We start from the raw sequence: 21,860 nt of genomic DNA, 5'->3' as shown, positions 1-21,860 counted from the left end.
AAATGGAGGGTCCTACTAAGAAGCAAATTAGGTTGTACGATATGGGGACCCTCAGAAAATACATAAGACAGCGAATAATGAATTAAAATACAAACCGATGTAAAACAAAATAAAACGAACCAATGTCAACTGACGTGAAATCAAATTGGGAAGGAAAAAAAATCACGAATGTCTTCATTTAATTTACAAACGCAGTGGTTATGCGAGGTGGTTGGATATTATCATTATGCTAGTGAAGAAAAAACAAGCACCTTCATAACCAGAGCGACAATCAAATCTAATGGCTTCTACCACACATCGGTAATCGTGCTGTGAACGTTGGTTACAATTTGTAATTTCAAAAAGTCGTTATTCCGAGAGAGATTTAAGGTTTGTAACTCCGAAGGGTCATTGGTAACTACCTTTTTTTCCGTTTTCGGATTAACGAATCTTCAGAATAACGCAACTTAATGTTCAGATTAACGAACCATTTTTCATATTTTGCACCAACGAACATCTAGTTACAGGATATATGCGTGTTTCGGAATAACAAAGCTTCGGAATAATCAAACCTTATTTCATTTTCGGGTCAACGAACCTTCAGAATAATGAAAAACACCCTATAACATGTACGTTTGGTAATTCACTGGAGTATAAAACAAGACAAATAACAAACACTTCGAAATTTTAAAATGGGGACGCAGCAGGAAAGCCCTATAGCGAGGCATGAGGCATATACAATTTCTAGACCCTCATAGCATGTCGACGAGTGAATAAATGACATTGAAGTCAGACATTTTCACCCGCTGACACAGAATTACCGCAAAATACATTAAGTTTTCGTGAAGTCAGCCCATCATGATGTAGAAATTATTATGTCATTAAGATCGGGAGTTTTAATAACCGTGGCTCAAAGGACAAATCATATCCAGAGACAAAACAACACGATATGAATCTGTCGTGGATTATATTATCTATAAACGTTAATTCAATGCAACACTAAGGAAACGGCAAGTGGTATGAGGCATGGTATATAATAATAGTTATGATTAACGTTTGATAAGAGCACAGCGCATTTTCCACTTATTACATGGTTGAACGTTGGAGTCAATACAATATTGTATAAACCACCAGGCAGTGACTATATGTTAGTCCAATAAGTGAAAGGGCTTTAATTCAGATAGATAATCATGTCTTCCAATTGTGTTTGAATTGTTCGACTGATGGTGAAGATTTCAGATAACGTATTAAAAATAAATCAGAACATAACTATAAACAGCGTAGTGTATTAAAAAATCGTTTTTCAACTGATGGAACACTATTATTCTTTAAGGCATCTTGACAAACTGGAAGCAATTTTTTGAGGCGCAAATAAGTTTACACGAATACAAGGCAAAGCTACCATCTTGCAAATAAAGAATACGCACCCCAATAGCAAAAGACACCGACATTATTTTAAAACGAATAAGTAATCTTAAGAGAACGCGTTGACATCTGAATCCGTCCAGAGTTGTGTGTGTGCGGGTGTTGTTCAAGCAGTTGATATGCTGGCGATTGTTGAGAAGGAGCAGTCAGTGGTATTGAAAGTGTTGGACGTTGGAGAGGGGACCTCAATATCTTTGGACATCTTCGATTCGTAGTTTTCGATGAACGGTATGACAGTTTCCCATACCTGTCACAGGGAAAGTTAACACCTTTTAAAAAGATCTCATCAATCGTTTTCGCCTCCAGAAACACGTTAAAACAGAGAATAACAATAAGATCACAGTTAAAATCAAATATATTGTCCCTGATGTTCTTTGCAGGACAAGTGTGGCTATAAGCTCGCGCTTTTATACATCGTCATAACGCTGTGTTGCGATATGCAGTTTTAATTATCATTTGGCAATTCAGTCCCTTGTAATTGTTTTAAAATGATGCGAAATGTTTGTTTGTTTGTTTGTTTGTTTGTTTTTTATCAAAGGTGATTATTACTTACTTTGTTTTCCGTCAAAAGCTTGTTGATTACTTCAATATCTGGGGCGAGATTTCTGTCTCGCTCTAGAGAGCTGAGGAAAGAAAGGGGAAATTTAGGGAGCAATCGATATATCATGTATAATTATTCGTAGTGTTTGTAAGCAATCTTCAGTTGCAATGAACAACATCTGTGAAAACGATTTGGGACAATCATGTATTGTTTAATTCTGCTTTGTGTTGTCTTTTTTTTTAAGCAGAAAGCCCTTGCTTTGTGCATTAATACATTTATTGTTTATAATTGCTTATAATTGTTTTTGATAAAGAATGCTGCAACAAAGATATTGATTACAAATTGTTAACATATGATTAATCAAGGATACCTTGTCCGTTGGATTGAAACTAAACACGATAATAATTGAACTGAACTGAACTAAACTGAACTGATTGGTATAGAGCATGGCAGATAGATTAAAAACGTAAGTATATACATGTTCCGGGGTAGGGTGCAATTCGTCTGAACTTTTAACATGAGTTTTTAATACGACATAATTATTGTCTTTGCTGATGATTTTGATTTATCACGTACAATATTGACATACATTCTCCTATCATTTGCTCCCAGGACTCACCGCAATGGATCTTGGGATGTCTTTCTCTGAATTCACTCATCTCTCTTCGATATGTAATGCTGCATTAGTTACTAAATAAACAACTTGTATGTGAGGGGGGGGGGAGACAAAGAGAGAGAGAGAGAGAGAGAGAGAGAGAGAGAGAGAGGAGGGGACGGAGAGAGATTCAGAGGATGACACTTCTGTCAAAACTATTTCTTAACCACACTCTTTGCCAGTTGGTGGGGTAGTCAGCTATGCAGACGGACAATGTATACGCCAGATGTCGCTTTTTGCGTCCAGTCCAAGACGCCAAAACGGCATTTGGCGCACACCAAGTGGATAGGTTTTTTTTTTTATTCCTTACATCTCGGCTCAAGTTCTTTTCTATCTCCCTACATGTACCTCTGTTTGGTAAAAATAGACGTAAATATTCGTGTGTGTGTGTGTGTGTGTGTGTGTATGTATGTATGAGAAAGAAAAAAAAAGGACCAGGTGAGTGGAAGGCGTTGCTTTTCATGACTTACCCAACCACATTCCTGACCAGCTTGTGGACAGCTTCGAGAGGAGGGGTGCTGGTCAGAGGTCTAAGTAAGTCGATACCTTGACAAGCACACATCAGCTCAATGGCGAGTACTAATTAAAAGAAAGAACAAAGAGGAAGCTATAAGCTTAAATCCTGAGGAGATTCAACACGGATTGTAACGGCAATCAATAATAATTTATTAACAAAAAATGCCCATAAAGCTCGTGTTGATTTATCACACGAACTGCAATACTGTCATGTAACACTTCTGAGTTGGCTGTATCTGCAATGCCTAACGTTGGAATCAGTATGTGTGTGTGTGTGTGTGTGAGTGTGTATGTCGCGTGCAATTGTCCATAATATGTGTATGTGTGTATGTATGTCGATACTGTATAAAGTGTGCGAGCATGGTGTGATGTTTACCTTTTTTACAACATACCACATTTATTTTGATGCATCTTAGTGTGTGACTTTGTTTGTGTGTTATTGTGCATGTATATACGTGTGTTTGTGTGTATGTATGTTCATGGATGTTTTCATATCAGTAGACCTACCTTGCTCCACATGCTCTACCACTTCCAGACACTTCCTGGCGCTGAAGCCCCCCATGGAGACATGGTCCTCCTGGGCAGCACTGGTCGACAGAGAGTCCACAGAGCTGGGGTGGGTCAGTACCTTGTTCTCGGACACTGGTGGGAAGGGGGTGAGAGATGGACGAGGAAAGGAATTAACTAATTAATACGAAGAATTATGATAAACATCGTACGATGTTTTAATAGGAAAGGTTGAAATAGGCAGTGTAAAATTACAAGAAGATGTGTAAACGGTTCCCATTTCGTTCACATTGTCCAATATCGTCAGAGGAACAATGATTTAAATTTACTGACGCTTCATTTTTTTTTGCTCCTTAGCATTTTGTCCTCTCCCAGATATACACCTATCATTGTAATGTGATAGTACTATAGGTAATTCTCGTAAAAACGCTTACACGTATATGATTATTCCTTTCCCAGACACCTAGAATTACAAAGCATGTTAAGTGTGCTTTTTCTTTTATTCTCTTTACGTATTATTCAATGTACAAGTTATATGGCCAGATGGCAAACTTAATCGTCTAAAGAAATATAGAATATCGAAGACAACGACACCAGTATTTTCAAAATAAACATTAAATATTTCCAGACTGCTTCCGGTAACCACCTGGTTGAAAACTTTAGAAGATTACACACTGCAGAGTGATAAGTTACTAATAAAGTAGTTATTGAGTCAAAACATTTTAAGTCCAAGATGGTTCTCGTTTTTTTGTTTATGTTTTTTTTTTCTCGCTCTGACGTGCTTTGATTCTTATCATCCTCACCGAACTGGCATGATGTAAAATTAATCAGTATACATTGTAATATTCAATGGTGAAGACTGGTCGTCATTGCAATATACTTACCAAGAGCAGCGGCGGTACAGTGTGCGAGCATGAAACCCGAATTGAGACCTGGCTCTCTTGTGAGGAAAGCAGGAAGCTCACTCAATTCTGCCATGAAAACATAGGACAGATTTATTTGCTTTATCTGATCATTACAATGTCATGTAGATGCGAAATCTACAAGGACCATAAACAACGCATTCGCTGTAATAGCTTCCGATCACATACTCGTAATCAACAAATTGAGCCATACACCAGTCCCCCGCATAAAGGCTACAACTATAGTTAGAGCATGCACAAGTGCGATGATATCTTTATTTTTGTGCGTAAACATTATGGTACTACAATGTACACAAAATATTCAACGCTGTAACACAGAAATGAATAACAGAATGAAATGAAAAGAAACTAAACTAAATCGATTAAATAAAACAGTGCGTAAGATTTAATTGCTGCAAACAAGTTTCAAGTATATCTGTATATAGCACGGAAGTCTTTGTCTTACGGGGGTTGTTCAGTCGTTCAATGCGACGCTCGCTGATGTTTGCCAGCTCATGGATTCCGATCGCAAGATAATCTAATGCCTGGAAGAAATTCACACACAATGCGATCTTTTACATCAGAACTGTTATCCATTGTCAACGCCTGTTCACGAAATATATAATTCATGCTTATGACAAAGTCTGCGGTCTTGAAAGCGTACAATATATCTAAAAGGAAAAAATAGATATTCAGTACATGGGCAATGGGACCAGTTGTTTTGGATCTTAATTCAGGTTTGGTGGTTTTTATTATTATACTGTGTACAGTGTTGGTGACCTATAGCCACGGATGGAGTGTGATGCAAAGCACATGATGTTTACGTCTGTGAGAATGGTAAAAATGAGTAACTTTAAGGTATTTTGAAGGCATTGTATATTAATCAGATTTGAAGACTGCGTCATCATCTACATGTTTCAAGAAGTACTTCCCGGGTGATATCAGGAATAAAGGTATCATTGCACATAGCATAATCAGAATAAGTATAACATCCATTTTGTTTCAATTTCAATGTAGGTGTAAGCGTTTCGGCTAAGGTGTTGGCTTTGCAGTTACAGATACAAGGTGGGTTTTGTAGTAGTAGTTATTATTATTATTATTATTATTATTATTATTATTATTATTATTATTTATTCGACCAGGTAAAGAATATAGGATACATATCATAGACATTACAAACATACAAACATAGTAGTAGTTGTTGTTGTTAAAATAACGATTACCTCATGACAGAATTGTGATTGAACTCGATACAGCCACATACAGATGGCACATCAGGCCACGAAAAGATACTTTACCTTAGCCGGATATTCGCCATGGAAATTTCCAGCAGATTTGATCTCTCCCAGATCGGGGAAAACAAGCTGTAAAATGTCTGGCATTAAGGAAAGATTTCACTCTTTCAAATTAAAAAGTCCAGAGCCATACGTGTTTTTCATCTCTCTCTGTTTCTCAGTCTGCTTTATAAGTTCGTCGTTATTTTCAACTTTGATTCTTGCTTTTTCCTACCTTTTACTTAGGAACAGATCTAGCTATTCATATTCAATTCAATTCAATTCAATAGTTTATTTATTTCCATCATCAAAAAGAAAAGAAAAGAAAAAGTTGACATAATCCAAAGTGATACCATTTTTTTTCATTTCTCTTACACTCGTCTGATAAAGGATTTTTTAAAATACAATATAAAGTATATACACGAATGATGTCGTAAAAAAGAAACAATGCACTTTGCCATGGCAACCAAAATAGTAAATAATCACAATGATGGAAAACAGTTTTTCATAAATGACATTTTCGTTGTTTTGGACCATTGTTAGCCAGAGTGATTGAAATGAATAGAATAAGCCCAGATCAACTGTATATATGTATTATAAAGATACAATCCATGTTCATAACATTGACGTTGCATGATGAAAGGGACTCGATCGACAGAAAGTAATGTATTATGAAATTCCAAATAACCGGAAATGACGGAGAGCTTTTTACATCTTCTCACGCCTTCAGATCTGAAAAAAGGCCCTTGTATAAAGTTCTAATAAATCATAGGGGGCGTAGATGACTTTAGAAAGATAAACTTCCCTGCCATGATGTTGATGATTGATCTCAAACAAAAGGATACAGGGTTGTCCGTAGCACTGTTCATCTCGGTATACAGGATGCCGTGGACAAAGTCAATCGTATCCCATGCGACTCCATGGACCTAAACACCGCGAAATAATTGATCAGGAAATATTCTCTCATGTTCTTAAAGTTCTTTCAACACAATGCATAGATCAATGGAAAGTAAGTTATAGTGAATTGGATTATTACCCAAGCTGACCTATTTACTTCTCAGTAATAAACGTTCGACATGAGGCACCTTGCTCGACCAACACGGTTTCGGTTACAGTTCGTTATTCCGAAGATGAAGAATCCAAAAAATGAAATGCGTTTCGTTATTCCGAAGGTTCGTTCACCCCCGCCCACCCCCCCCCCCCAAAAAAAAAACAAAACCAAAACAAAACAAAACAAAACACCAAACAAACAAAACGAGGTTAGCTGTTAGCTATTCCGAAGGTTTGTAAGGGCACCTTCTTTTCGTTTTCGGATTAACAATCCTTCGGAAAAACGAACCTTTTCATTTCGGATAAATGAACCTTTAGAATGCGTGTGAAATAACTTTGTTTCATTTGCGTATGAAATAACAAACCTCATTTCATTTTCTGATCAACGAACCTTTGGAATAACAAACCTTATTCTATTTTCGGATCAATGAAGCTTTGGAATAAAGAATATCACGCGTTTTTTAGTAGATGGCGAAAACTTCATTATAATAATCATATGACTTTTATATCAGCCGACATGCGATTAAAGTTGCAATGTTACTGCTCATCACATCGCACAATGTGAAGCCAAATCAAAGTAACCATGCAGACAAACTACCCGGCCAAGCGGTGAGAGGTTTAAATTATGAAATTATGAAATTATGTAATAATTTTACCTGTGGACAGCACCTGAGTGTGTAGGAGTCCTGCACGCGGTCACAGAAGCGATGGCTGACTGAGATTTCAGAAGGATGGATCTCGGAGTGGAGAAGTGACTTGAAGCGTCTAGCCACGATTCCTTGACCCTTGTGGGGCCGAGTGCGATGGATACCTTAAGGTTAGATGAAGAAACTTATGAAATGCATGTTATCCAATACTCAAATTAATTCAAGATAAAGAGTAGTATCACAACGGAGTGTAATTTCTTGCATTTTTTTGAAATGTATGTTAGCCAAATTTGACAATAATTCAAGATAAACAGTGATAAAGAGTAGTATCACGGTGGAGTGTAATTTCTTACATAACAATCATGAATAGACGCTTGACAGGGTAAAAAGATACTAAGATGTTCTGTTCAGTTTCAAATAAGAAGTGATTTGCCCGTAATGTATAATGTATAATTTCATCCTCTCTTTTATCATCGTGATACGATTATGATTGTTCCACAAAATACCTTAAGTGATAGTCTCAACGCAGTGTATAATGATAAGGTGCTGCTAACACCAAACACACGACGACGCACAGCCAGTTTACATCATTGCTGTAAGTTGCCAAAGTCGGTTTTAAAGTTACACACAGTAAATTTGATTTCAATGTAACTGAATTAACATGTATATATATATATATATATATATATATATATATATATATTATATTGAGTAAGTTGTCCACGTGTTGGCGTGATAATATCATCAAAAACAAAACTGAAACAAAAATTCATACTGTATTCACCAACAGTTTATTTCGGCACACAAATTTTCGAGCGAAAGAAAGAGCGAATCGCTCGAAAATGTGTGTGCCGAAATAAACTGTTGGTGAATACTGAATGAACTTTCATTTTGTTGTTGATGATATTATATATATATATATATATATATATATATATATATATATCATCAACATATATAGTGTGGGTGTGTGTGTGTGTGTGAGTGTGAGTGAGTGTGTGTAAAAATGTCTTACAGCTGTCAAAAGCAGTCGTTGTTCCTTTCAGCACTTCCAGGGTGAGGGCGGCGACAACGTCTGCCTGGCGAGCGATATTGTATGCTCTCGTCACAGCTTGAGAAACAAAAAGCATAATTTAAAATGATTATTATACCACGTGAACGAATGATTACCACAAAATATCTGAAGTACATGTAATAGTATAAAGAATACGAGATTCAGCTAATGCTCTGACTGTTACTTTTCTTATTTTTTTAACATGAAGCCTATTATTGCCATTTGGCGGAATACGTTATAGTGACCTTCCTCTCTGTGTGTGTGTGTGTGTGTGTGTGTGCGTGTGTGTGTTTGTGAGAGCTCTCAACATTCTATCTAAAAAGAGTTGAGGGGGTGGTTAAGCGCCTTGTGTCATGTTTTTTTTTTCTTGACGCTTACCGGATTCAAACAAATTCTATACTAAAGCTGAAAAGAAGTAATTTGCTCTTTTTGTGCATTTTGTTATTGTTGCTATCATTTTATCTTTTTTATGGGATCATACCTTCTGCCCCAAGGGATGTGATCATCTGAGTACCGTTGATTAAAGCAACGCCCTGAGCAAAACAAAAACAAACAAAAAATGGTTGGCAATATTTCAGTTATAATCATCGACAAAACCCTAGAAAAAAAACCCCAGACAGCCTAATAATGTCAACAAGGCCAATCTATTTGTACGTATATGTTTAAAATAAAGAACCACGTGAATCCCCACATGAACCCCAGACTGCTCACCCAAGACAACACCACTTTAACACAAATCAGTAGGCCTAGGCTACTCGTTGATAACAACACCAAATAATGTTTTATGATTACCGATTAGTATACTGGCCCGAATATCTTGTCTATATGATTATGGTGGTACACATTTCCACCTCATATATTGACAATTTCATTGCAATAGCCCTGATTATTGATTGCGTGAGGTCAGTAAGGAAAGATTGCAAGCTAATCATTCGGATTGCTAAGTCCCTAACTTTCTTGATCCATCATAACACTCGATTATACATCAACTTTCAATGCGTAATTTGTTTCATATTTTCTTTAAATATAAAGACCTGAGCTGTCCTTGTGATGTAATCTAAAATTTCTCTGTTAAAATGGGAATTTCGCTTACTTCTTTAGGCCCAAGTTCAATCGCCGTCAGTCCATGAGCTTCAAGGACCTACGTAATTTATAATAGCAACGTACAAAGAGGAAATGGTTACATAGTTTAGATTATCATAATTTACAGAGTGAGTCCATAACTTGAATAAGTTTCTGTGTTATTTAAGTGGTTGGGTTTTTTTTTTCGAAAGGAAGAGAACAGAGCGCCCTGAGAAGAGAATTAAATATTTTCATCGCTAAATTAGCTAAACATAATTTTCAAACATTAAAGAACTACACACCCAGTCCTTCGTCAGATAGAACAAAGTAAAACATTTCTTTAACAATACCTTATTATTATACCTTTAACATAACAAGGAATGTTCTTGAAATTATGATGAAACAAAACCCACATATTCATTTTTGTTTGGTATTATTTTTCTCTGTTTTTTGGCAGCTTTAATCGCAAATAATAACCTCAACTTTAAAGGGACTGTACAGTACTGGTTATGGTGAGGATTCATGTTTTGAACATTCCTAAGTGAGATAATGAGAAAGCTCTTATGAAATATGAAAGAGCATGTAATTTTAAGAAGGATTCAACGTTTATTTGATGAAAATTGGTTTTCAAATGACTGAGATATCCAAAAAAAAAAGTGCTAATAATAAAAGGCGACATGCCACAACTTTATTAGGATCTCTTTGTTTTACCTTGTTTTTGGATATCTCAGCCATTTCAAAACCGATTTTCATCAAATAAACTTTTGATACCCCTTAGAACTACATGCTCTTTGACATCTCATAGAATGGTTTCTGAATATCTCGCAAAACTTTAAAAGCTAAATCCTCACCTCGACCAGAACTGTACACACCCTTTAAACATGGTTAGAGTTACGTCGTTTTGAGGTAAAACTCTTCAGTAGTTCTGAGAGATCCAGTTCGTTTCGGTATGCTCAACGCAACACACATCAACTCACATCTTTAGCCTCAGCGTATCCGCTCTTAGGACTCCACATTTTGCCTTCTCCCATGAGGCCGAGGGCGAGGTGCGACAAAGGAGCCAAGTCTCCGCTGGCCCCAACAGTTCCCTTACAAGGGATGACAGACAGACAGGAAGCTGGGGGGGGGGGGGGGGAGGGAGGGGGCAGATAAACAAACAAATAAATTGTAGAATTTCATTAGCCATCCACATCTCTCTTTTTCTCTTTCTCTGATTTCAGGCGAATAAACCATGGAGCTATACAGCACTGTAAGTCTATGTGTTAAGGGCCTTTTGGCATAAGACCGACGTGTTATTGTGTTGCAGCTCCATTAAAAGACCACTTCAGCGGCTTTAGAAGAGCTCTTACGGAGCAATTAATTCTGGAAATTCAACTGCACGTAGACTATAGACATTCATAACCGACAAATCACGTGATAGAGGAAAAAGTTCAGAAAAAAGCCAGTTATTTCACATGGGTGTGAGTGCGTCGACATAAATGGTGAAGAGCGATATCATGACAATATGGCAATGTTAATACCTCTGATAACAGCAACATAGATGATATACCAGTATACTTATAGGGCAATTACTTAAAATAATATTGGTAAATATACAGGCCTATAACTTTCAGCACAGGACTATAGTATTAAACAGGTTACTCAGCTGACGAGAACCTCGCAACCACATTCCTATCAGCAAGATCAGGAAGTTATACTCGAGAACTGAATCGCATCGCCATTCGTTCTTTCCGAGAACTGTAAGGAACTGGAATTCTCTGTCGTAAGAAATTGTTTCAGCGCCATCTGTGGGATCATTCCGAAACCGACTAACGGTTGATCACAGTGGCTAGTTATTTTCTTCAAATTTTCTATGCGCTTGTAAATATCTGTAAATAAACTGTATTATGATGTAAATAGCACAGTCTGCAAGAATCTTCAGCCTATTGAAGGAGGCAGACTTGATCAGAAGAAGAAGAAGAAGAAGAACTTACCAGGATCCTGATACAAAGAAAATAATTATGCATTACTGGGTATAAGATGGAATGGAATGAAAGTTACATAGCTAACCTTTCAAGTTAGAGTGTGTGAATTGACAGGTAATCTACCATTACTATAAGTCTGTTCCAGATTGTTGGGATATATGACAGTAACTGGAGCCCATATTCACTAACATGTATTGAAATGACAATTCACTCTATGCAAGCTACCGTGTCTTTGATAAACAGAGTAAAATAAAATCAGGCAATCGCCAATGAAAATGCTGTGAAATTCTTAATGTTTTTCACATTTGTCCGTTTGTTTTTTGTTTTTTGTTTTTTTTTCCCTGGAACAGCGGTACCATCAGTCACAGGCACAGACGTGTATTACATGACGTATAGGCCACTATAGATGTCGTGACAATGCACACAAATCTTCTGCAACGTTTCTAGTTTGCTTTTAACATGAAATCGAGAAGAAAAAATGACTATAGTCGTCACATGACATTTTTCTATAGTTTTTAACAACTAACCAATGATGACTCTATAAAGGGGGATGTTTATTGGTCCATAGTTTTTAACAGATGATATAAACTGGGCCTATATCATCTATCTCCAAACCTTTGACAAAATGTAATGTTTGAGAGGCTCGGGACGCTATATGACGTCATCGCCTTTATCGTTTTTATTCATCATCAACTGACTGTGACCAATAGATCTTTTGCACAAAACACGGTAATTACTTTAACACTGCATGGCATTTTGAATTAACATGTGATGAAAGACCTTGTTTGTTTGAGTTTATTCAATTAATGGAAGTGAACATGACTGTGAACATGTTGATTGTGAACATGAAGTGAAGTTCCCACTTGACACGAGACAGGGAGTGATGTATTCTCAGATGTACGATGGTTTGTATTCAGTCATAACACTCTACGACGCACGGTGTGTATAGTAATATTCGCAATAAACTTCTAGACTTTCACCATGCAATAACAATCCGTGGGGTAACGGAGGAGCATGTTTCCGCCACTGATTCAATGAACAAACGAGTTGTACGGTTGTGAACACGCAGAATTCTAGCTATGGCAACCCATAATAACCCTCATCAAAACAGGTTTGATGGACCAAAACGTAATACTCGAGTTGAAAAGGGAATTTTTGAACCTTTCACATAGCCTGAAGGACAGACATTTTCATTCACTGAAGAAGATGATAACTGAATGAGTGCATCATTTGAATAGAAATGAAATGAATTGAATTGAATCAAAATAGGATGGTGCCTAAACTCTGCACACAAACGAACATGCTCCCACATTGGCAGCTTACCGTTAAAATCAGTGTTGGACCTGAATAGTCACTTGCAAATAAAATGTCGCATTATTTTTAGTGTTCATCATTAGACTGGTAACCAGCCTGTTACAAACAAAATACTTTAAAAGTGGAAAATCTTCGCAGTGCTGAAGTTTTTGCCCATTTCGCGTAACCAGAAACCAGTGCGAAAAAAGCACACGATTTTTTTATTTCTTGCTATATGTTCCTGTTGTTCATGTCTTGATTCAGCGGAGTCAAAAACAAATGCCACACTCATCTTACCTTGCCAAGCGCGAAAAATTACTCACGTGAAAATATCCACTTTTACAGTAGTCAAAACAGCTCTCAAGCCTCAGAACACAGCTGTGTTACGTCATAAAATCAATACTTATTGGCAGTATAGATGTTTAAGGGTAGTAATGGCAAATTTAGTAGATGAAAGTCAGTATGAAGCAAATTAAGTCCAATTCAATGTAAATTCAATTTCAATGTATTTCATACTTCTCATATATCAATATTACAATATCAAAAGGTATAGTACAAGTTCTTTTACCTTTAAACTAGATATATCGCTACGGCTACTGATATGCCTCCGCCATAATGCATGGTTCTCCTAATAGGTCTATAGTACAATGTCTTGACAATGTGTGATGACAGTTTCACACAATTGGCAAAATATTAAAATGACAGGTTTGACACAAATGTGCTGAATGTTCACTTTCCTAGAACTAGGTTCAATTGGATGAATGATTAAAATGTCAGAGTGCAGGTATTTGGGGAACTGATGATTTTTACTTGACTTTTGACCCTTTTATAAGTTTATGCATTGAGTAATTTTCAAGGTATTGAGAAAAAGTATAATTTCAGTATCAAATGGGAAAATAGCATTATCTAAACCTGGCCTTTGACCTTTGACCTCACAGTTCCAAAGAGAATCACTGTTAGGTTGAACATGCATAAATATGTAAGTTTCATGATGATACCTTGAGTTACTTTCGAGATATGGAGGAAAAAGTGCAATTTAGCACTTTCACTTGACCTTTTACCGTTTGACCTTTGACCTTTTGGCAAGAGACTTCCCCAAAAATATATATAGGGTAATACATGCCATACATCAAGTTAAAAAAAAAAAAACCTTCAGGCATATTGCATTTTAAGGAAAGTAGTGATATTTTGAGGAGTTGACCTTGACCTTTGACCCCCTGACCTTTGACCCATGACCCCCAACTTCCCTAGATAATCACTGCCCATCGGTACAAGCATATATACTTGAAGATACCTTGAACCATTTGCGACATATGGAGAAAAACATGAAATTTCAAATTTTTTTTCAAAAAATAACCTGTGACCTTTGACCTTTGACCTTTGACCCTGTGACCCTAAAATCCACACAAAGTATTATCCCCCAAGGATATACCCTCATACCAAGTTTGATGTAAAACCACCACACGGTTCTTGAGATATCGACAAAAACAAAACGGGACGGACGGACGTACGGACGGACGGACGGACGTACGGACGGACGGACGGACGGACGGACGGACGACCCGAAAACATAATGCCTCCGGCCACTTCTTTGCGGAGGCATAAAAATGTATACATACATGATAATAACACAATAATTATTTTGGAAACAGAAATATGCCACAAACTAAATATTCCCTGCTTTAGAAATCAGTCTTGTAAGCGGATTCCCATATTCTGACTGAAAAGAAGGCATACAGGGATATTACTGATTCACAAGGCCGTTTTGTTAGATTTTTTCCCCCAAGCATTTGAAGAAGTTTTGCTTCCCCCTCCTTACCGTTAAAGGCATCGATCATTCGACGCAGGACTCGTAGAGAGATGCCGCTGTGACCCTTGGCCAAGACGTTGATCCGAAGAGCCAGGAGCGTTCGGGTGTGCTCGGGGGAGAGGGGCTGACCGACACCAGTACAGTGGGACCTTACAATATTCTCTTGTAGCTCTCTATGGAGAACAACCCAAGCAGTCATTAAACATGAGACAGGGTACGTTTGGATGATATCTATTATTCCAAAGATTCATTGTTCCGACGGTTCGTGATTCGGATAATGAAATAATGTCCGTTATTTCGAAGCTTCGTTAATCCAAAAATGAAATAAGGTTCGTTTTCAGATATAATGTTTCTTAAGGTGCTTAAAATAACTAAAATTCGGAAATACGAACTTCATTTCGTTTTTGGATAGACAAAACTTCGGAGTAACGGACCTTTTTTTTCTTTCTTTTTCGGATTAACAAATCTTCAGAATAACAAACCTTATTTCGTCTTCGGCTGAACAAACTTTCGGACTTCCAAACCACATTTCATTTTCGGAATTACGACCCTTGAATTCGGAATAACGAATGGTACTACGGCATAATATACCCTCACCCTCCAATGCTTAAATGCTCTCTAGTTATAATGTTAAATTGATCTGGATACAACTCATTGATACATTTGAAAACGATTCTGGCCATCAAATAAGTTTTGATGCACCGCCTTGGGCTTGGGGAGTGTTCCTGTAAGTATAGGCTGAAGCAATTTCTGTTTAAATTCTTGACTAGTCCCAACGCATTTCGTTCACAACTTGAAACAAATTTTCATGATATAAATTACACAAACTATATAGTTAACATGATGTATGGAAGATCTGAACATAATGTACATATTGTAGTTGTTATTTGATTTATTACCGTATTTAGTAAAAACTGAAGTTGAAATTCACTTTTGCGTCAGCCTGTTTGTGTGCATTTCTTTCTTTCTTTCTTTCTTTTGAAATAAGCATTTTCCCCACAGACTTACTTCAGTTGCTCTGGGGCGATCTTTACCCTTGCAAACTTGCCTATTCCTGTGTTGATGCCATAGCAAACTGCAGATAGTAACAGCAGAGAGAGAGAGAGGAAAAAAAAAGAAAGAGGGGGGAAGGAGAGAGGGAAAGAGAGGGAGAGATTGTGTGGAAAATTAAATCAAGCATTACACATTTCTATGTGTGTCACTGCACCACCTACATCATTATGCATTTGGCAACACGAGGCATTAGACACCAGTAGAGCGTGTATATTATAATGTATAACGTGTTTCTCATCAACTCTTTGCCCATGCAGTTCGCGCATTCAACTGATCAGTCAATATCATTACATATCAAAATAACTGGTCAGGTACTAGTAATAACAGTTAAAAAGATATGTGAGAATACATGGCAAGAGATACATCTCTCTTGTTGAAGTTCGATCAGCTATAATGTACACACACAGCGCTGTTGTTATACGGGAAAGATGATGAAAAGAACAGGCATCAGAACTACCGGCATTATTTTCGCTGGTGCACGATACAACGTATCTCACTTTACCGGGTTGTGATAAGTCGGAAATATTCTCCGGTGCAAAGTGTGTCGCAGACAAAACAACGCATTCTGATTTCCCCTGTCTTAAAGCCATTTTTTTTTTGCCATTTTCAGATAAAAAAACAAACACCAATGTAATAATAATAATAATGATAATGATAATAATAATAATAATAATAATAATGATAATAGAATATTAATGATAGTGATAATAATGATAATGATAATGATAATGAGCAATAATCAATATCAAGTATTCTGAAATACCGGTATAAAACATGTGAACAATAGTTTTACCAAAATTGTTTTAACAATAAACCGCCTACTTTTATGGTTTATTGAGAAATTTAGTGATATCTCCTCATATTTGTTGCTTTTGGGGGATTTTTTTTATACGGTAGGATACTTTGTGATACAACTGAGATATAAACATGTATCAAATGTGATAACTCGAAAATTTTTTATCACTGCTACCCATGGTAAAGCCCAAGGGGGGGGGGAGCACAATGCACCCCTTCCATATTTTTATTTGCCACTCCTACGGTCTTAATCAAATTTCAACCAAATTTGGTGACTTTACATCAAGTTTTATTGCGAACATTTTGATTATTTCTTTAAGCCATGTCCAACACTGCTGGTTGCCATGGCAACCATAAACTGACAAACACATTAGTGAGATTTTCGGGCATGTTTAAAAAATATATTTGAGTCAGGTCCCGGCCATAGCATCCCGGTTGCGCCGGCCCAGAACAGATTAATGTTGCATGTAGAGTACACCTCAAAGACCGTTGCGGCGTGTAGAGTTATCATTGCATGGGCGGAGACCATAACATTGCAGGTGTAGATTCAAGTATATGGAGTACGATAATGTTATTTACGAGTAAAACTTGCAGCTCATTCTGGATCAGTGAATCGGCATTGTGATCTGCACTAAAATGTATTCTGACAAAGAATTCCAAACATAATACCGAGAGAAAGATAGTCAGCAGAGGAACAAGTAACAGAAGAACAATATCTTTATAGGAGTGAAATCTGCAATGAATACCATAATGCCTAATAAGTTGAATATGATCAGTTATGAACCGAAAGAGCATAGATAGATATCCTCACCAACAGACACACACACACACACACGACAAATTCTGCATTAGGCATTACTCAGTTCACATCAGAAGACCTCTGTAGTGTGAATCTTCTTTGACGTCAATCCATTTGCCATCGTTGAGTACAGTTGAGGAAAAAAAAAGTGGTGGTTTCTACAACCACAATATCCCCCAAAATAAGCATAAAATTAAAAACGAAATAACGCCAGTAGTAGATTCAGCGTCTCTATTTAGCTTAGTGACATTCGGTGTGACGAGAAAAAAAAAAACGTTGGTGGTAGATTACATGATCCTTAATCCAGTCGTCGGTAGTCTAGATTGGCATGTTACAATTCCTGGCAGTGATGAAGTGATATATAATATGATTCCTGAGAATCTCAGGTTTTTTGCCGTACTTCTGTCGTTTGTTTGTTTTTAACTGGAAGCCTATATCTAACTTGAAATATTATACATTTCTGCATAATTATGTTTAACAACTATCCATCTAGTATTAACTCAGCAGTAATCATCAGATGTAAAGTGCAACACATGTGTACATGCATGGTTTGCATCTTTTGGGAAAGAAATTCACTGCCAAATTAGGCGAACCTATACCTTCTTGCTATAAAAAAAGGTGTATGTTTGCTTTTTTGCAATGTAATTGCAAAATTACATGATGTACATTGTACATGGGGTATTATGCTAATTCCTGCATAAGTGCATAATTATGTTGACGCTTTGTGTAACTCGCAACAATTTAAATTTATCTATCTTTATCTATTTAGGCACCTATCTATTTATCTATTTACCTATCTGTCTATCTATCTATCTATCTATCTATTTACCCATCTATCTATCTATCTATCCACGAATTCTATAACCGACAAACGATTGTTGTTGTTGTTGTTGTGTGTGTGTGTTTTTTTTTTTTTTTTTTTGGACAAAGAGAGCCAAACTATGATTATGCTAATCTTCTCACAATATCTACAGCATGCCGTTACCTTTGTTTTCACTCAGGATTCGATCAACCATGTCTCGAGCTTTTGCAACATTCTTCCATGCTGCTGGAGTCAGCTATGGTGTAAGAAAACGAAGACGTTACATTTCTTTTCGATACGGAAGGCCAACATGCTTACAGTTTTATAATAACAATACATGTCTAAATCTACTTAAATGTGCGCGGAGGAAGTGACATCTACTTGAACTAAATTCAAACGATAAATTGTTACAGACAGATAAAGATTTGAGAGGCACTTCTGTTATTGCCTTATCTAAATTATTATGTGCGTCTTTTTTATTTCTTTGTCATTCAAAGGTCATGATATTCATCATGCATAATTATAAATACACCAACCGCACTATCACGCATCCCAGGAAAATTGACTGCGATTTCCTGCGTACATGAAAGCACGCCTTTACCTGAAATCATTTAGATTTTAGCAGTTATATCACAAACCAGGAGGATGCCTAACAACATGAACAAAGTACACAAAGGTTGATGTCACAATGGGCCTAGCTGATTGAAAGGACGTTTAATACACTTAGTATATCAACGGTAGTCGGTGTATGAGCTATCCAATATCAGTATTGAATACCAGGCAAGAATTAAAGAGATTGACTTCAACTATGCCATGTATCTCGCTCATCATGTAATACAATTTTATTTTTTCTTCAGATTTGTAAGAAACAAAGCGAATGTTTGGCCCATACTTATACTCCACTGATGAGATGTATATAGGATTATGACTTACCTCAATGGTATGACCTCCACGACCCAGACGAACAAGCTCCTCTGGTTTGAGGCTGCAGCCATCCAGGTAAATAGTCTTGAATTATAATAGCACATACAAATAATCACACACATTTATATATGAAGAGTTTGTTTGCAAAAACCAATAAGTCCATTTTTTCAAGATTTTGAAGTACGGTCTCTGTCATAAAGTATAAAATAACACATTCTAAATGATATATTGGTCACTACATGTAAAGGTACATTTTTGAAGTTATGGTCAAAAGAAGCAAATATTTTCAAATTATTCTCTTTATTTTTCTTGGCCTTAATCGCAAATATCTCCATTTGGCAAATATGGACTTATCGGTTTTTGCGAACAAACTCTTCATTAGACTGCGAGAAGGGGTCTCGACCATTTATAGCACCAATAAACACGCACGTTGACCCTAGCTACGTCCACGATTGCTCTTCTTCTCGCACTATATATCATAATATAAAGGACTGTTGAATCGTTATATATGGATCTTTGTGTATAGGCCCCTATGTTCTTAATTCTTGTAAAAAATGTGGACCATTCTTTTGAAAATAGTGTACGTTGCGAAACATAAATTTTGTTAAAAAATATAACTACCTCCATTAACAATGGCGTTTATGTCCAAATCATTTACAGATTCTATATGTTACTGTCACATGAATCGATATAGATTTAGTTCATGAGAGAACTCATATAGTATTGACTATAGGATTACAGTACATTATCCTCAAACATTAATATCATCAATAAGTCATGCTCATGCCTTTCCGTTTTGAATTGAAAATTACACAAACAGTCAAACATTTTTAATATCACCAGTATTATACCGTTTACCTAGATGACGAGGGAACAATGATGATTGAGTCTTATACGGGATTTTTTACCGGTACACGTGTTTGAATATGATATCATGATGTGTTATTATAACATAATAATGATATAATGAGTATACTTTACTATACTATAATAGTAATATGATAGAATATCATTTTCATACCATATACGAAATATTTCCGTTGCCAGTATAAGTTTTGGCAGACGTAATAGAACATGAATGTGTGAGTAAAATTTGGCGAGGTTCGAGGCATGTATTGTGTAAGAAGCATGCATGCAATAATAATGACGTGTGACACTGTGGAATGACTGTGGAACAAAGACAAAGCAGAAATCACAAACTTACCGGCTTACTGCATACTCCATTTTCAAGCAATCTGGTAAAAATTGGTAAACATTATTAAGGTTTGAATTCTAATTCCACTGGTGTGCTGCAGACAGTTGTAGGAACGATACTTGTATTTATTTTAAGTGGCATCACGGGAATAAATAGTGTCCGATATTTTCAACGACGACAACAAAGAAATTAAATCCTATAACAATGAAGACTTATTCAATTATTCATTTTTTCCTGTGGACATTCAGAACTATTCAATTTACCTGCTATAAATAGAAGAAAGTGAATGCTTCAGTTTCTGCAAGGCGCTCTACAGTTAACAAACAAACAAACAAACAAAAAACAGGAGACATGAAATCTAGGACTTGTTTATGTATCAAGATCAAGGATACATAGCTTCTGTAATAGCAGAAGTGTAGTCAGCACCGAGACAATCCGACAATCCGACATCCAAACTCGTCTTATCAGTCTTCAGTACTGCAAGACAGAGTTATATACACACAGCACAGGTATAAAAGCAGTACAGAGACAATAATAGTTGCAGTGTAACCCATACAATGCTCTGTGTTGCACTTTTGAACACCATGGTGTGTGCAGTTTAAAAGGAATACATCATTGTGAATGAAATGTAGCTTTAATTGAAAGGTTATTTCCGTAGAAACATTATTCTAATCTTGCCGTTCCTGATATCTTTATCATGAATTATGTCATGACATAATTTATAATAAATGACTTGTATGACAGTATGATATAAATCTACTTATTGTATGTGTATGCAGATCATATTCAAATCTATAATCTTTATCTATCTATCTATCTAGCTATCTATGGATCTATGTATCTATATGAATGAAATTATTCACTCTTGAGCTAAGAGCTGCTTGGTTTGAATTCTGGTTGCATGAGATATCCTACCAGCACTACCACTCTTGATATAAGTCTGTTATACTGACATGGTTCCGTCAGTGCTGGGAGATAGCACCGTCATCTGCTTTTGCGAACACTGACACTGTAGCTACCCCTGATCGTTGTCTATGGTCATTATCATTCCTATTAACATGCAATGTCATTTTCATTATCATTAAAGTTATTGGTGTTCATTTTGCTCCTTTGCTTTGCTTATCATTACGATCGTTTATCGTCACACGTATTGTGGGAGCAGTCCATAATTATCGTGATTTAATTCTATCTGAGAGAATTTCAAACTAGAGCGAAACTTATTCTTACCAATGTGAACAAAGTCGATCTCTTCCAGGACGTCGGTCAGAAAGTCGTTGGCATACAGTAGGGATCTACATTGGGCCTTCCTGACTTCGACTACCTCATCCTCCACGACATAGTTCTTCATCGTACGGTACCGCGAAAGACTTTCCTTCCCCAACCAGTCCACCGTATTTTTGTTGCTCTTGCACGGGATAAGGATCCATTCTCCACGCAGTCTCGCTCTGACTTTCATAGCTGGTTGCCAAACGTTTATGGTATGTATAGCAGCTCAAGATCAAAGGTATCGTGGTTATGGGCCTTAATAATCTCGATGAACTGAACTTTTGTACTGCGCTCACTCCAAGAGATCACGCATCACTGTTGTCTGAGCTACAATAGGCGTATTGGAC

General features: G+C 36.7%; 1 protein-coding gene across 1 annotated transcript; it reads right to left on the bottom strand.

Moving 5' to 3' along the window:
• Nucleotides 1–1,510: 1,510 nt before the first annotated feature.
• LOC139724023 (histidine ammonia-lyase-like) lies at nucleotides 1,511–21,703 on the bottom strand. Its single transcript, XM_071635222.1, has 20 exons — nucleotides 21,475–21,703; nucleotides 20,640–20,724; nucleotides 20,257–20,287; nucleotides 19,062–19,136; nucleotides 18,312–18,384; nucleotides 15,688–15,754; nucleotides 14,689–14,852; nucleotides 10,590–10,729; nucleotides 9,644–9,691; nucleotides 9,032–9,083; nucleotides 8,512–8,607; nucleotides 7,506–7,660; nucleotides 6,645–6,725; nucleotides 5,824–5,889; nucleotides 4,992–5,070; nucleotides 4,508–4,594; nucleotides 3,624–3,758; nucleotides 3,071–3,179; nucleotides 1,958–2,027; nucleotides 1,511–1,651 (listed from the first exon to the last, which is right to left on the bottom strand). Exons 1-20 carry the CDS (start codon nucleotides 21,701–21,703, stop codon nucleotides 1,511–1,513), a joined length of 1,983 nt encoding a protein of 660 aa, XP_071491323.1.
• Nucleotides 21,704–21,860: the final 157 nt, after the last annotated feature.

The sequence above is a fragment of the Diadema antillarum genome, unplaced genomic scaffold, assembly GCF_040938485.1.
Source record: "Diadema antillarum isolate AM-2024a unplaced genomic scaffold, OU_Dant_1.0 scf00000205, whole genome shotgun sequence".
NCBI classification, from domain to species: Eukaryota; Metazoa; Echinodermata; class Echinoidea; order Diadematoida; family Diadematidae; genus Diadema; species Diadema antillarum.
The sequence above is the reverse complement of the archived record's forward strand: the minus strand, read 5'-3'. Positions and strand labels throughout refer to the sequence as shown.